This window comes from Callithrix jacchus, chromosome 12 (assembly GCF_049354715.1).
Source record: "Callithrix jacchus isolate 240 chromosome 12, calJac240_pri, whole genome shotgun sequence".
Classification (NCBI taxonomy): domain Eukaryota; kingdom Metazoa; phylum Chordata; class Mammalia; order Primates; family Cebidae; genus Callithrix; species Callithrix jacchus.
This window is the reverse complement of record NC_133513.1, coordinates 95,321,695-95,334,888: the sequence shown is the minus strand read 5'-3', so window position 1 is coordinate 95,334,888 and position 13,194 is coordinate 95,321,695. Positions and strand designations below refer to the sequence as shown.

The following is a 13,194-nucleotide window of genomic DNA, read 5'->3' as shown; positions in this document are numbered from 1 at the left end:
AATTGTGAATGTTTTCCTCTTTTTCTTTTGTCCTCATTAGCATCTGACACCATATCAAGACCTCCTATTTACAGCATCCTTCTATTCAGCACTGTGAGTAGTTAGAGGTCATGCAGAATAAAGCCAGTTTCATGACATATAGTAAAATGGGGTGACCCAGCTCCTCCTATCATACCAACTCTCCACATTTCTCCCAATCAGCGCGCGCGCACACACACACACACACACACACAAAATCCCATACTCTCAAGGCCCTTGCCCTAGTCTCTATCTCAGCCCTGCCTGACAGTCCCTACCCAGGCCACCAGGGCCCACACAGGAAACCCAGGTCCTTCTCAGTGTTGTGTAGCATTTCAGAGCTAAGTGAATAGTAGTCTTGTTCCCAACTCATAAGGCTCCTGGGGGTCCATTTCTTCCTCTCTTTCAGCAATCTCTCTTGTTAAGGTGTCTTCTAACTTATTATTTTGAATAAGGCACTCCTCCCATCCCCCAACCAGAATAGGTTCAGAGAGACTTGGTTAGGGTGGTTTATGCTCTACTGATATCTTTATAGTTCTTGTCCCCTGAGGTTGAATGAAGTAGCCAAGTTAATTTTCTAAAAAGGCAGGTAAGGGCTGGGCACAGTGGCTCACATCTGTAATCTTAGCACTTTGGGAGGCTGAGGTGGGCAGATTGCCTGAGCTAGGAGTTTGAGACCAGACTGGCCAACACAGCGAGACCCCCATCTGTACTACAAATACAAAAATTAGCCAGGCATGGTGGTGCATGCCTGTAGTCCAAGCAACTTGGGAGGCTGAGGCATGAGAATTGATTGAACTCAGGAAATGGAGGTTCCAGGGAGTCAATATCATGCCACTGCACTCCAGCCTGGGCAACAGAGTGAGACTCTGTCTCAAAAAAAAAAAAAAAAAAAAAAAAAAAAAAACTCCATAAAAAATAAAAATAAAAAGGCAGACAAGAATGACAGGTCTTTAGAACCATAGGCAAGGCTTGCTAGCAAGCCATGAAATCAGTGGTACAAAAATTCTGGTCTGGCCACGGTATGGGGGCAAACAAAAGGCCAGTCCTTAAAGGAGGATCTAAAATAATCTCTGAAACCTTGGATTACAGGAGCAAGAGGCGGGAGCTTTCTTCTAGAAGAACAGCCTAAACCCTTCTTTAAAATGTCCTCCTCTTCTGGCTACTCTGGAGCCAACTTGAGGGAAATCTGCCAATGCCATCTCCTTTGCATTTTTGCTTTCATATACTCCTTCCTGCTCCTTTTCTCATGCTCACTGCAATCACCACCTCTAGCATTCTCCTTTCCCACCACAGGAAACTCCAATGACCAGCTGGCCTCAGGTCTCCAATGACCAGCCTGACTGCCAAGTTCAGGAAGGGGAGAGAGTAACACCAACAAGACAGCAGAGGGAAAAGGCACAGCAGGGGCAGCCACTGGAGGCTGTGAAGAGAGATGACCTGCAGGTGGTGCTCAGCGCAAGGCTGGAAGTGATTGGGCCTGATTTTGTTTAGGAAAAGTATGAAGCTAGGACTAGGGTGTCGGAGAGGCTGACGCACCTGTTCAGAAGCTAGCTGGTACCCAGGATTCCTGCTCAGGAATGCAGGAATGAATGCATCAGCTAAGCAAATCCAACATTTCTAGCATAGATAAAGGGTTTTCTTGCCCTGAATTGAAGACTATTTCTTTTTCTGGCTAGCTAAAGCCTGAGCCTAATCTTTTCTTGTCTCCCTACTTAAGAAACAAAGACAGTTGCCTGTTTTCTGTGTTCTTCATCCTTGTACATGGGCTGCCAATTGGGGAATATGAATTCCCGAATTGAGTGTCAAGGCCAATGAAAAAAGGAATCCAAAGAAATATACCATAAACAAATTTAGAGATAACCTATAGGTTAGAGGAAATATTTGGCCTAGATTAGAAGTAAATATTTGTAATGCTATGATAGGCAATGGGTTAATATTCCTACTATACAAAGAACTCCTACAAAGTGACATGAAAAACAAAAACAACTGAAAAAAGTAAGTGGGGTGGGAGCTAGGAGGACAGTGGAGGGTGGGGAAGGATGCCTGACGTAGGTGACGGGAGGATGGAGACAGCAAACCACCATGGCACGTGTGTACCTATGAAACAATCCTGCAAGATCTGCACATGTAGCCCTGAACTTAAAGTACAATAAAAAAAAAAAAGTGAAGGAGAGGAAATTCAAATGTTTCAACTGCAAGAAATTAAAACAACAAAAGGCTAGGTGCAATGGCTGATGCCTGTAATCCCAGTACTCTGAGAGGCTAAGGCGGTGGATTGCTTGAGCTCAGGAATTCAAGACGAGCCTAGGCAACATGGTGAAACTCCATTTCTACTAAAAGTACAAAAACTAGCTGGGTGTGGTGGCATGTGCCTATAGTCCCAGCTACTTGGGAGGTGGATGTGGGAGGATCACCTGAGCCTGAAGGTCAAGGCTGCAGTGAGTTGTGATTGTGCCACTGCACTGCAGCCTGGGTGCAACAGAGCAAGACCCTGTCTCAAGAAACAAAACAAAACAGAAAAACCCCACTTTTTACCTACCAAGTTGGCACAAATAAATAAAAATGATAATATTCAGTGCTGATGACAGGGTGGGAAAGTGGAAATTCTCAATTACTGCTGGTGGAAGTGTAAATGTAACTGATATAACCTTTTGGGAAAGCAACCTGGTAATAGCTATAAAAATGCAATATGCACATGGTCTTTAATCCAGGAATCCCAAGGTCAGAGATTTTTCATACATAAGTAAAATGAGTAAATAAGGACATGTGATCAAGGATGCTTATATTAGCATTATTTATGACTTCAATAGGAAACAATCTAAATATTAAATATTAATAAGAATGAGCATATGAATTGTGTTATATCTATATTACACTATGGAAATTATATAGCCCCTAAAAGAAATCATACAAGGGGCTGAGGGAATAGGGAAATGGGGAGTTATTGCTTAATGTTAACTCCCTAATATGTTAAGTTTCTATTTGGGGTAATAAAAACGTTTAGAAAATAGATGGTGGTGATGGTTACACAAATTTGTGAATGTGATTAATGCCAATGAATTGTAAACTTAAAATCATGGAAATGGCAGCTGGGCATGGTGGCTCATGCCCGTAATCCCAGCACTTTGGGAGGCTGAGGCAGGCCTGAGGTCAGGAGTTCGAGACTGGCCTCACCAACATGGAGAAACCCCGTCTCTACTACAAATACAAAATGAGCCGGGGGTGGTAGCACATGCCTGTAATCCCAGCTACTCAGGAGGCTGAGGCAGGATAATCACTTAAACCCAGGAGGTGGAGGCTGTGGTGAGCTAAGATCACACCATTGCACTCCAGACTGGGAAAGTAAAGTGAAACTCTGTCTCAGAAAAAAAAAAAAAAAAAAAAGGAAATGGCAAGTTTTATATAAATTTTCTACAATATAAAAGAATAAATCAGATGACTCTATCATGTACATTTAATACTACTAAGTGAAAAAAGAAAATATGTACCACATAATCCTATTTTTATTTCATTTTAAAAAGGGATGATACTTCATTTATAAACACACAGAAAAACATACAGAAAGATTCAAACTAGGCTGTTAACACTATTTGCCTAAAGGCAGAGGAGGAGCATTGAGAAAGACACAGGAGGGACATTAACTTTTCTTTTCATCACCTCTTGTTTGTCTTCTTACAATGTGCATTATGTCTGAAAAAGTAACTTTAAAAATAAACCTAACCAAATCTCAAAGGGTAAGGTACCACACCCTTAACTCCTCCCAAAGCATAGAGAAGCCAGAGTACCAAGGAAAGCTCTTCTCCTACCCTTCCCACCCTGAACAACGTGAGTCAGCTAGCATGATGAGTAACCAATAACAATCCTATTTCTCTTCTACCAGAAAAGAGATGGCTGAGAAAAATTTCCCACTATCACCAGTTCATTGCCTAAGGCCCGAGCACCCTGGGAGAGGTGGGAAATGAAGTACTGTGGTCATGCAGCAAAGCCAGAGCTCTTACCTATGAGTGCGTAGGACAGGAACTTGTTGACAGAGGTGAGTGCCAGTCCAGTGATAGGGCCAGTGGTATCTTCAGAGCGAATCACTTCCAGAAAAGGACGAAGGAATACATTGGGCTCAATCTCAGAGAGTCCTGCAGGAAAATAAACAGAAATGAAGAGATACCATCTAACAAAAAGCTAAACCCTGGAGAAAGGTCCTTCTTCTTTGTGCCATGAGGCTAAAGGTCTTTGTTGCTGGGTGATTTTCTTCCCCCTAGATTACCTGGAATCAAATCCCAGACACTGCATCATTTTATCTGTAAAGTTTTCAGTATGTAGATCTAAAAGATTAGGAATCTTAAAAAAAAAAAAAAAAAAAAAGCACAATGTTATCTTTTTTTTTTTTGAGACAGAGTCCTGTGCTCTGGAGTGCAGTGGCATGATCTCCGCTTACTGCAAACCTCCATCTCCACCTCAAGCCCCTCAGCCTCCTCAGTAGCTGGGACTACAGGCATCTGCGACCATGCCTGGCTAATTTTGTATCTTTAGTAGAGATGGGGTTTCACCATGTTGCCCAGGTTGGTCTTGAAGTCCTGAGCTCAAGCAATGTGCCCACCTTAGCCTCCCAAAGTGCTGAGATTACAGGCGTGAGTCACCATGCCCGCCCAACAATATTATCATACTTAAAAAGTTAACAAATGGTTAAAATGGTAAATTTTGCATTATATGTATTTTATATCACAATTTTAAAAAATGAATAATTCTTCAATATCATCAAATATTGTGAGTCAATTTTCCATGCCCATTTCACCACCCTCTCCTGTGATATAAATAGGTAACCTCAACTTGGGTAGAGCCAACATAACCCTTAGGTCCCAGAGTGGGCTTCTGTCTTTATGTTCATGGCTGTTATGGTCAGGGTTACTTCTCTTAGAGAAAGAGTGCAGCATATTCCAGGAGACTGAGAGAAAAATTTGAGGTTTATAGTCCCTTGCTGAAAAACTAGTTTAACAAGAACAAAAAGGCTGAGCAGTCTCTCAGTCATGGAGTGGAGGCAGTCTGTAATCTTAGAAGTTCCCAACCATTTTCTAGCCTGTTTCCTGCTTAGAGTAACTGCTCTGAGATGAACGGGCAATTGATAATCTTTATTTTATAGATGAGAAAAGGCTCAGACAAGATACATGATTGGCCCCAAATCACACAACTAATACGCAGAGCTGGGATTTGAATCCAGCCTGTATGCCTATATGGTTCCAAAACTTGTAAAACCCCTTCATCTGTTCTACCTGAATAGATGAAATTTTACTCCTGAATTTAGATGATTCCATTCCAGGTCAAAGACTACTACACTGTACTTGCTCCCTACCCTACTCTGGACAGGATTTAATTTGTTTTTCTAGATTGTGCTGTGCTTTTACCTTTCAGAGAGACCAGCTCCCTAAAATGCTTCCTAAAGAGGCTAAAAATGTTTAGGGATGTGATCTAGGCTGCCCCACCTTTAGAGACAAAAGGAAGGAGGGTTTTCTAAGCACCTTCATTTTCATGCAAATGTAAGGAGCTCTGCCTACTCAATTCCTACCACCCCTACCCCCCTTCCTGAGTAAACATTCCCTGGGCCCGGCTGCTCCTCAGATTAATGCTTTAATTAATTGGCAGATTGGGTAGCATTTTCCAAGCCTGTCTGTACAGTGATCACATCAGCTGTAAAAAACCTGCTTCTCTCCCCCACTCCTCCACCTAGAGATGTAAAATTTACAGAAAAAACCTAAAGAATGTGTGTGTGTGTGTGTGTGTGTGTGTGTGTGTAGCAGTGATGGTGGTGGAGTGTTGAGATACAAGGAATTTAAAGTATATGGAAAAACTGAAATACATAACATACTTTTAAAAAGCATATAAAAAATTTAAAGTCATCTAGTGTTGCCTTAGGAACATGAATTATGTACAATTTGTTCTATTATCTTAAAAGTGGTCATATGTGGTGTATTTGACATATAAAAGTCTAGAGGAAAAAGTCTTTGAGAATCAGGAAAGGAACAGATTTTCTGTGTTTTCATTTAGGTGCTACAACTATACTTGTGCTTCATGTCTTCCTTCATGGTGAAAGAATAGGGTAGTTTTACATCTGGGGTCCATACTTCTAGGGCGATGTGCATTCAGCCTCTTTTTGTTAATTTGGTAAAATTCTTTTTTAAAATGAATGACTCTATACAGCATGTAATTTTACAGCCAATTTTCAGATTGGCTTCCTTCATTCAAAATGGTGCCTCTGAAATTTGTCCAAGCTATTGCATATATCAAAGCTTGTTCTTTTTTATTGCTGAGTAGTATTCATTGCTGTATGTACCAAAGTTTCTTTATCCATCCACTGGTTGAAGAACATGTGGGATCTCCAGTTTGGGACAATTATAATGTAGCTGCTATAAACATTCATGTGTCAGTGTTTGTGTGAAGATAGGTTTCCACTTCCCTAGGGTAAGCACCTAGGGGTAGGATTTCTGGGTCAAAGGGTAAAGGTATGTGTTTAGCTTTACTGTCAAACTCTTTTCTAGTGTCACTGTATCACTTTGTATTCCCACTAGCACTAAGTATTTTAGTTTCTCCACATCCTCTTCAGGACTTGATAGTGTTTTTACTGAAGTGATTCAAGTATGTGGGTAACAGTACACCATGTGGTTTAAATTTGCATTTCTCTAATGACTAATTATGTTGAACATCTTTTCATGTACTTATTTGCCATCTGTATATTCTTTTGGGTGACATGTCTGTTCAAGTCGTCTTTTATCCATTATTAAACTAAATTGTTTTCTTACTATTGTGTTTGGAGACTTCTTTATTCGGAATTCAAGTCCTTCAGTAGTGATACAATTATTCGTAAGTATTTTCTCCCAGTCTTAAGCTTATTTTTTTAATTCTCTTAACATCTTTCATAGAACAGACACTTTTACTCTTGATGAAGTCCAAATTACTGATATTTTATGGATTGTGTTTTGGTTTAATGTCTAAATTGATGCTGCCTAATTCCAGGTCACAAAGATTTCCACCCGCCCCCCACTGTTTTCTCCTAAAAGGTTTACAGATTTATGTTTTTCACCTATGATCTATTTTGAGTTAATTTTTGTATAAGGTGTGAGGTTTAGATTGAGGCTCCTTTTTTCTTTGCCTAAGAATATGCTACTGTTTCCCACACGTCACATTAAGTTGCCTTTGCACCGTGGTCAGAAATAAATTGACCAGGTCGGGCACTGGTGCCAACACTTTGGGAGACCGAGGTGGGTGGATCACTTGAGTCTAGGAGTTCGAGACCAGCCTGAGCAACATAGTGAGACTGTCTCTATAGAAAATAATTGAAACAAACAACAACAACAACAAAAACAGGCATGAAGCAGGAGCAGTGGCTCATGCCTATAATCTCGGCACTTAAGGAGGCTGAGGTGGGTGGATCACCAGGTTGGTCAGGAGGCCAGCCTAGCAAACATGGTGAAACCCCATCTCTATCAAAAAATACAAAAATTAGCAGAGCATGGTGGCATGCACCTGTAGTCCCCATTACTGGGGAGGCTGGGGTGGAAGAATAGCTTGAACGCAGGAGTTAGAGGTTATGGGGAGCTGAGATTGTGTCACTGCACTCCAGCCTCGGTGACAGAGTGAGATCCTATCTAAAAAAAAAAAAAAAAAAAAAAATTAACCAGGCATGATAGCACATGCCTATAGTCCCAGCTACTCAGGAGGCAGAGGTGGGAGGATTGCTTGAGCGTGGGAGGCTGAGGCTGAGTCTGAGGCTGCAGTGAGCTGTGATCATACCATTGCACTCTAGCCTGGGTGACAAAGCGAGATCCTATTCTGAAAAATAAAAATTAAGATTAAAAATAAATTGGCCATACTTATGTGAGTCTCTTCTGGGTTCTCTGTTTTGTTTCACCATATGTGTCTAAGTCTGACAACATACTGTGTTAATTATTAGAGATATATACTATCTTTTTTTTTTTTGAGACGGAGTTTCACTCTTGTTACCCAGGTTAGAGTGCAATGGCGTCATCTTGGCTCACCACAACCTCCACCTCCTGGGTTCAGGCAATTCTCCACCATGCCCAGCTAATTTTTTGTATTTTTAGTAGAGACAGGGTTTCACCATGTTGACCAGGATGGTCGATCTCTTGACCTCGTGATCCACCCGCCTCAGACTCCCAAAGTGCTGGGATTACAGGCGTGAGCCACCGCGCCCGGCCCCCATGAGATATATACTAAGTCTTTCAGATGGAGTCGCATTCTGTCGCCTAGGCTGGAATGCAGTGGCATGAACTCGGCTCACTACAACCTCCACCTCCTGGCTTCAAGCGATTCTTGTGCCTCAGCCTCCCCAGTAGCTGGGATTACAGGCACATGCCACCTTGCCTAGCTAATTTTTGTATTTTCAGTAGTGATGGGGTTTTGTCATGTTGACCAGGCTGGTCTCGAACTCCCGACCTCAGAATATCTGCCTGCCTTGGCCTCCCAAGGTTCTGGGATTAAAGGTGTGAGCCATTGCACCTATACTAAGTCTTAATGGCAGTGGTATGATTCCTCTAACTTCATTTTTTTCCCCTCAGCATCATTCAGCGTTCCAATTCCTTTGCCTTTCCATCTGAATTTAAGATAAACTTGCCTTACTGGAAATTTGAAAGGAACTGCAATGAGCCTATAGATCAATCTGGGGAGATATGACATCTTTGCTATGTTATGCCAACCAATTCATGAACATGATAAGTCTCTCCATTATTCAGATCTTGGTTTCTCTCATCACTGTACTGTAGTTTTTAGCACACAGATTTCATATATGTTTAGTTAGATTTATACCTAAGTGTTTAATTTCATTTGGAGTATATGTAAATGGTATTGTGTGTAAATTTCAGTTTCTATATGTTCATTGTTAGTATATAAAAATGAGATTGATTTTTGTGTGCTGACCTTGTGTCCTGTAACCTTACTAAAGTCACTTATTAGTTCTAGGAGTTTGCTTGATTCCTTGGGGTATATATAATGCAGATAACATGATTTTATATATAAGTGTGTGTAAATAGTGATATATATGTATATGTATATATATGTATATACATATATATATAATTATGCTATCTGCAAATACAGACAATTTTATTTCTTCCTTTCCAATTTATATGCCATTTATTTCCTTTTCTTGTTTTATTTTTACCAGCTAGGACTTTCAGTACTATAAAAGTAGACATCTTACCTTGTTGTTAATTTTAGGGTGAATACATTCAGTGTTTCACTGTAAAGTATGATGTTAGCCGTAAGTTTTTTGTAGATGTTTATTATCACAAATGGATGTTATATGTTGTTAAATGTCTTTTCTTTGTCAATTGATATGATTGTGTAGTTTCTCTTTTATTTATTTATTTATTTGAGACAAGGTTTCACTCTGTCACCCATGCTGGAGTGCAGTGTTGTAATCATGGCTTACTGCAGCCTTGACCTCTGGGACTCAAGTGATCCTCAGCATCACTTGAGTACCAGATGCTGGAACTCATTGAGTAGCTGGGACTACAGGTGTGCCACCACACCTGGTAATTTTTGTAGAGATGAGGTTTTGCCATGTTGACCAAGCTGGTCTTGAACTCCTAGGCTTAAGTGATTTACCCTCCTTGGCCTCCCTAAGTGCCGGGATTATAGGCATAAGCCACTGGGCTAGGCCTGGTTTTTCTTCTTTAGAATGTTAACATGATAGGCTAGATGATTTTCAGATATTAAATCAGCCTTGCATTCCTTGCATAAACCTCACTTAGTCTTGGGGTATTATTCTTTTTATATACTGCTAGATTTGATTTGCCAGTCTTCTGCCTCTTAAGATGAAGAGCTCAATATGGCATTGAAAGCCTTGGCAGAGGCAGGAGTGACACCATACAGAGGCCAGCACAAAATATCATGGAGGACTCTCTGGAGGCTCTATGTGTAACCCTCACACAGCATACAATCCAGTCAATGGACTAGGGATCAGTAATCTCACTCCTATCAAAAGCCAGACACATGATACCCAAGACCTGCATCTGTCAAATTAGACAGTTGAAATCAGCAGGCGGCAATGGCTCACACCTGTAATCCCAGCCCTTTGGGAGGCCCAGGTGGGTGGATCACTTGAGGTCAGGAGTTTGAGACCAGCCTGGCCAACAGAGTGAAACCGTGTCTCTACTAAAAAGACAAAAATATGAGCCTGGTGTGGTGGCACGTGCCTGTAATCCCAGCTACTTTCGAGGCTAAGGCACGAGAATGGCTTGAACCTGGGAGGTGGAGGCTGCAATGAGCCGAGATTGCACCACTGCCCTCCAGCCTGGGTGACAAGAGGGAGACTCTGTTTCAGGAAAAAAAAAAAAAAGATTTTTGTAATCTATGACTGCTAAGATATGTTCATTCCAGCACTTCCATTTTCTAAGTCAGTGCTTTATAGAAACCTACTGATGAAAAACTAGAAGGGCTAAACTTTTTAATAAGCCCACCAGGAACCTTCATTATCATGTCACTTCCCTACACCTTTGAAAAAAGAGAATCATGAAATACAGTTAACTTTCCCCAAAGAGTTTTGTCTAGGGAGAACAAGAATTTTGCTCTCTAGTTTCAGCTGTTGAGGGGAAGTTAAACTCCTAGCGGGGTGTCACTAGTAAAGTTGGGTATGTATATATGTATGTATGTGTGTGTGTATGTATTTATTTATCTGAGATGGAGTCTTGCTTTGTCGCCCAGGCTGAAGTGCAGTGGCACATCTTGGCTCATTACAACCTCTGCCTCCGGGTTCAAGCAATTCTCCTGCCTCAGCCTCACAGGTAGTTGGCATTACAGGTATGTACCACCATGCCCAGCTAATTTTTGTCTTTTTAGTAGAGATGGGGTTTCTTCATGTTGTCCAGGCTGGTGTCGAACTCTACTCCTGACCTCAGGTGATCCACCTGCCTCAGTCTCCCAAAGTGCTGGGATTATAGGCATAAGCCACCATGTCCAGCCATCAGTAAGGATATTTCTGATTTAAGGGGTACCTTTTTGTAAACATGTAATTTTAAAACAAACAAATTTGATTTTGTAATCCTGGTGAGTTGTTCAGATAGTCCTCTAGAACAGTGCTTGTCAAATTATCTGTGGTGAAGAGCCAGTTTTTTTTTCTTTATGTCAATTCACTGCAGACCCATAGTTTTATAAAATACAATGAATTGCTAGAAAAATTTAAAAAACATAAAGTCCAATTTTTTATTACTAGAATCAACATACATGTAACTACTGTCGCACTGTTATAAAAATTTTTTAATACTTTCAATTTCTGCATATATCTCTTTGTGTACCAAGAGGCAATCTGAGGACTGTATCAGTTTTCTAGGGAACTGTCACTTGGAGATTAAATGGTACCCTAGAAAAATAAATCACAATTTTTGAGTGATCATTCAGGAAAACCCTCCAAATCCTAGGATATTACAGCTAAAATAGGGCCTTAAAATAATTTATAATGAGGTAACTGAGATTTAGGGAAGTTAAGTAATTTGTACAATTTAGTGTTAGAACCAGGACTAGAAGTTGAGGGCACTAGGTAAAATCATGGGCTTTCGAGGAGGATTCAGATCCCAGTTCTGCAACTTAATAGCTATGTGACTTTAGTTACTTAAATGTTCTAGGTCTCTAATTTTATTACTTGTAAAATGGGTATTAGATAATTTAAATAAATTACATTTAAAATAAGTAATAATAGCAACTAACGTTCATGGAGCATATACTATGTGACAGGCATGGTATTAAGCAATTTATACACATTATCTCATTTGATGCATGTAAACACTTGGTACAATGCATGGAATAAAGTGTAAAATAAATATAACTAAGATATTGTTCTAGTTTTTAGCTCTAGAGTCACAGCAGTCCAGTGTTCCCTATATTGTATACTAGTTCATTTCTTAAGATTTAAGTAAATATCAAAAAAAATTCTTCCTTTGACTCATAAACCATAAAAGGAATTCAAGTTAAGGATAAATACTGAGATAACAAGTGGCTGTTATTTACGGTGCAATTTGGGATGGCACTTTTAATTTCTAAGGGCTCCAGCTTTCTCTAAGGTGTCAGAGTAAGACAGGCTTCCTTTTTAAAATGAATTATTAAAGTACTCATCCTCATTTTAGAAGAGTTAACAGTAACAGCAGCAACTAACATTTATTACCTGTGCCATGCCATGTGCTATGCACTTTACATACCTTCACTCTTCATAATTATCCCCACTTTGAAGATGAAAATGAGGCTTAGAAAGGATAAGGAGATGTCCCCACCAGCTAAGATCACACAATTAGCTAGTAGTGGAACTGGGAATCAAATCCAGGTCCATCTGACTCCAAAAGCTCTGCTCATAGCCATCCAACTTTACTGCTTCCTACGAGGCTAGAACAGAAAGGTTTCTGGTGTCCTATCTCCCAGTTCTGCTTGGCTGGGGACTGAGATTCAATTGTTTGGATCTTCTCCAGAAGAGTGAGAACTGCCTGAGTCCTTCAGGAGAAAAGTGCCGTGATTCTGCTCATAGTAAGCAGGCTGAACAATTTCACAACCAAGGAGACATCTGACACCTCAGCCAAGCCGCCAAAATTCCCGCCCTGGAAGGCTGTCAACCTCAAGGCACAAACAGTCCAGTAAACACAGAGTGCAGATTAGGTAGAGGGGTGCTCTGAAGGTGACTAGTCCATGTTCTAAGATGAACCAGTCATCTGGGGGACAAAGGGTACAAGGAGGAGAAATCTAACCCCTTAGTGGAGAAGGAACACTTGGAATCCTTCTAGAATCAAATCCAGGTCCAATTTCTGGACCGTCAGTAACAAATTACAGTAAGAAATATTAAATTATTTCTGGAAAGGCTCGTGAGCCACTTCAACCCAAAGCAAAGTGAAGCCCTTTGGAGATGTCTTGGTGGTGTTCTGCTCATACTGCGTTCAATACGACTGGGCAGGGTGCTTCACTCCCCATATTATGACATTAAAACAAAAGTGTCAATTTGGCCCAATGTCAGTCTGAGAATCTGCAGATGTCCCCCAATTCTCCTGTCTTCTCAAATGATGAGGTGACCTGTCCAAAAGGGGGTTGAATCTTGACATTGTTTTTTCTTCTCATGTCAGAGCTGCTACCCTCTCTGATAATCTATGTCAAAGGCCTCAACATGTGGCCTGAAGCACTGCCCTTGGACAA

The 13,194-nt window shown here is 40.7% G+C and overlaps 1 protein-coding gene across 15 annotated transcripts in view; it reads right to left on the bottom strand.

Annotated features, from left to right (window-relative positions):
• GBF1 (golgi brefeldin A resistant guanine nucleotide exchange factor 1) overlaps positions 1-13,194 on the bottom strand; it is a 130,691-nt gene that overhangs the window by 32,846 nt on the left and 84,651 nt on the right. For all 15 annotated transcript variants that reach the window (XM_035268902.3, XM_035268904.3, XM_078346378.1 and 12 more), the window contains exon 4: positions 4,020-4,151. In XM_035268902.3, coding sequence (XP_035124793.3) covers positions 4,020-4,151 — 132 coding nt within the window. The remainder of the gene's footprint in view (positions 1-4,019; positions 4,152-13,194) is intronic.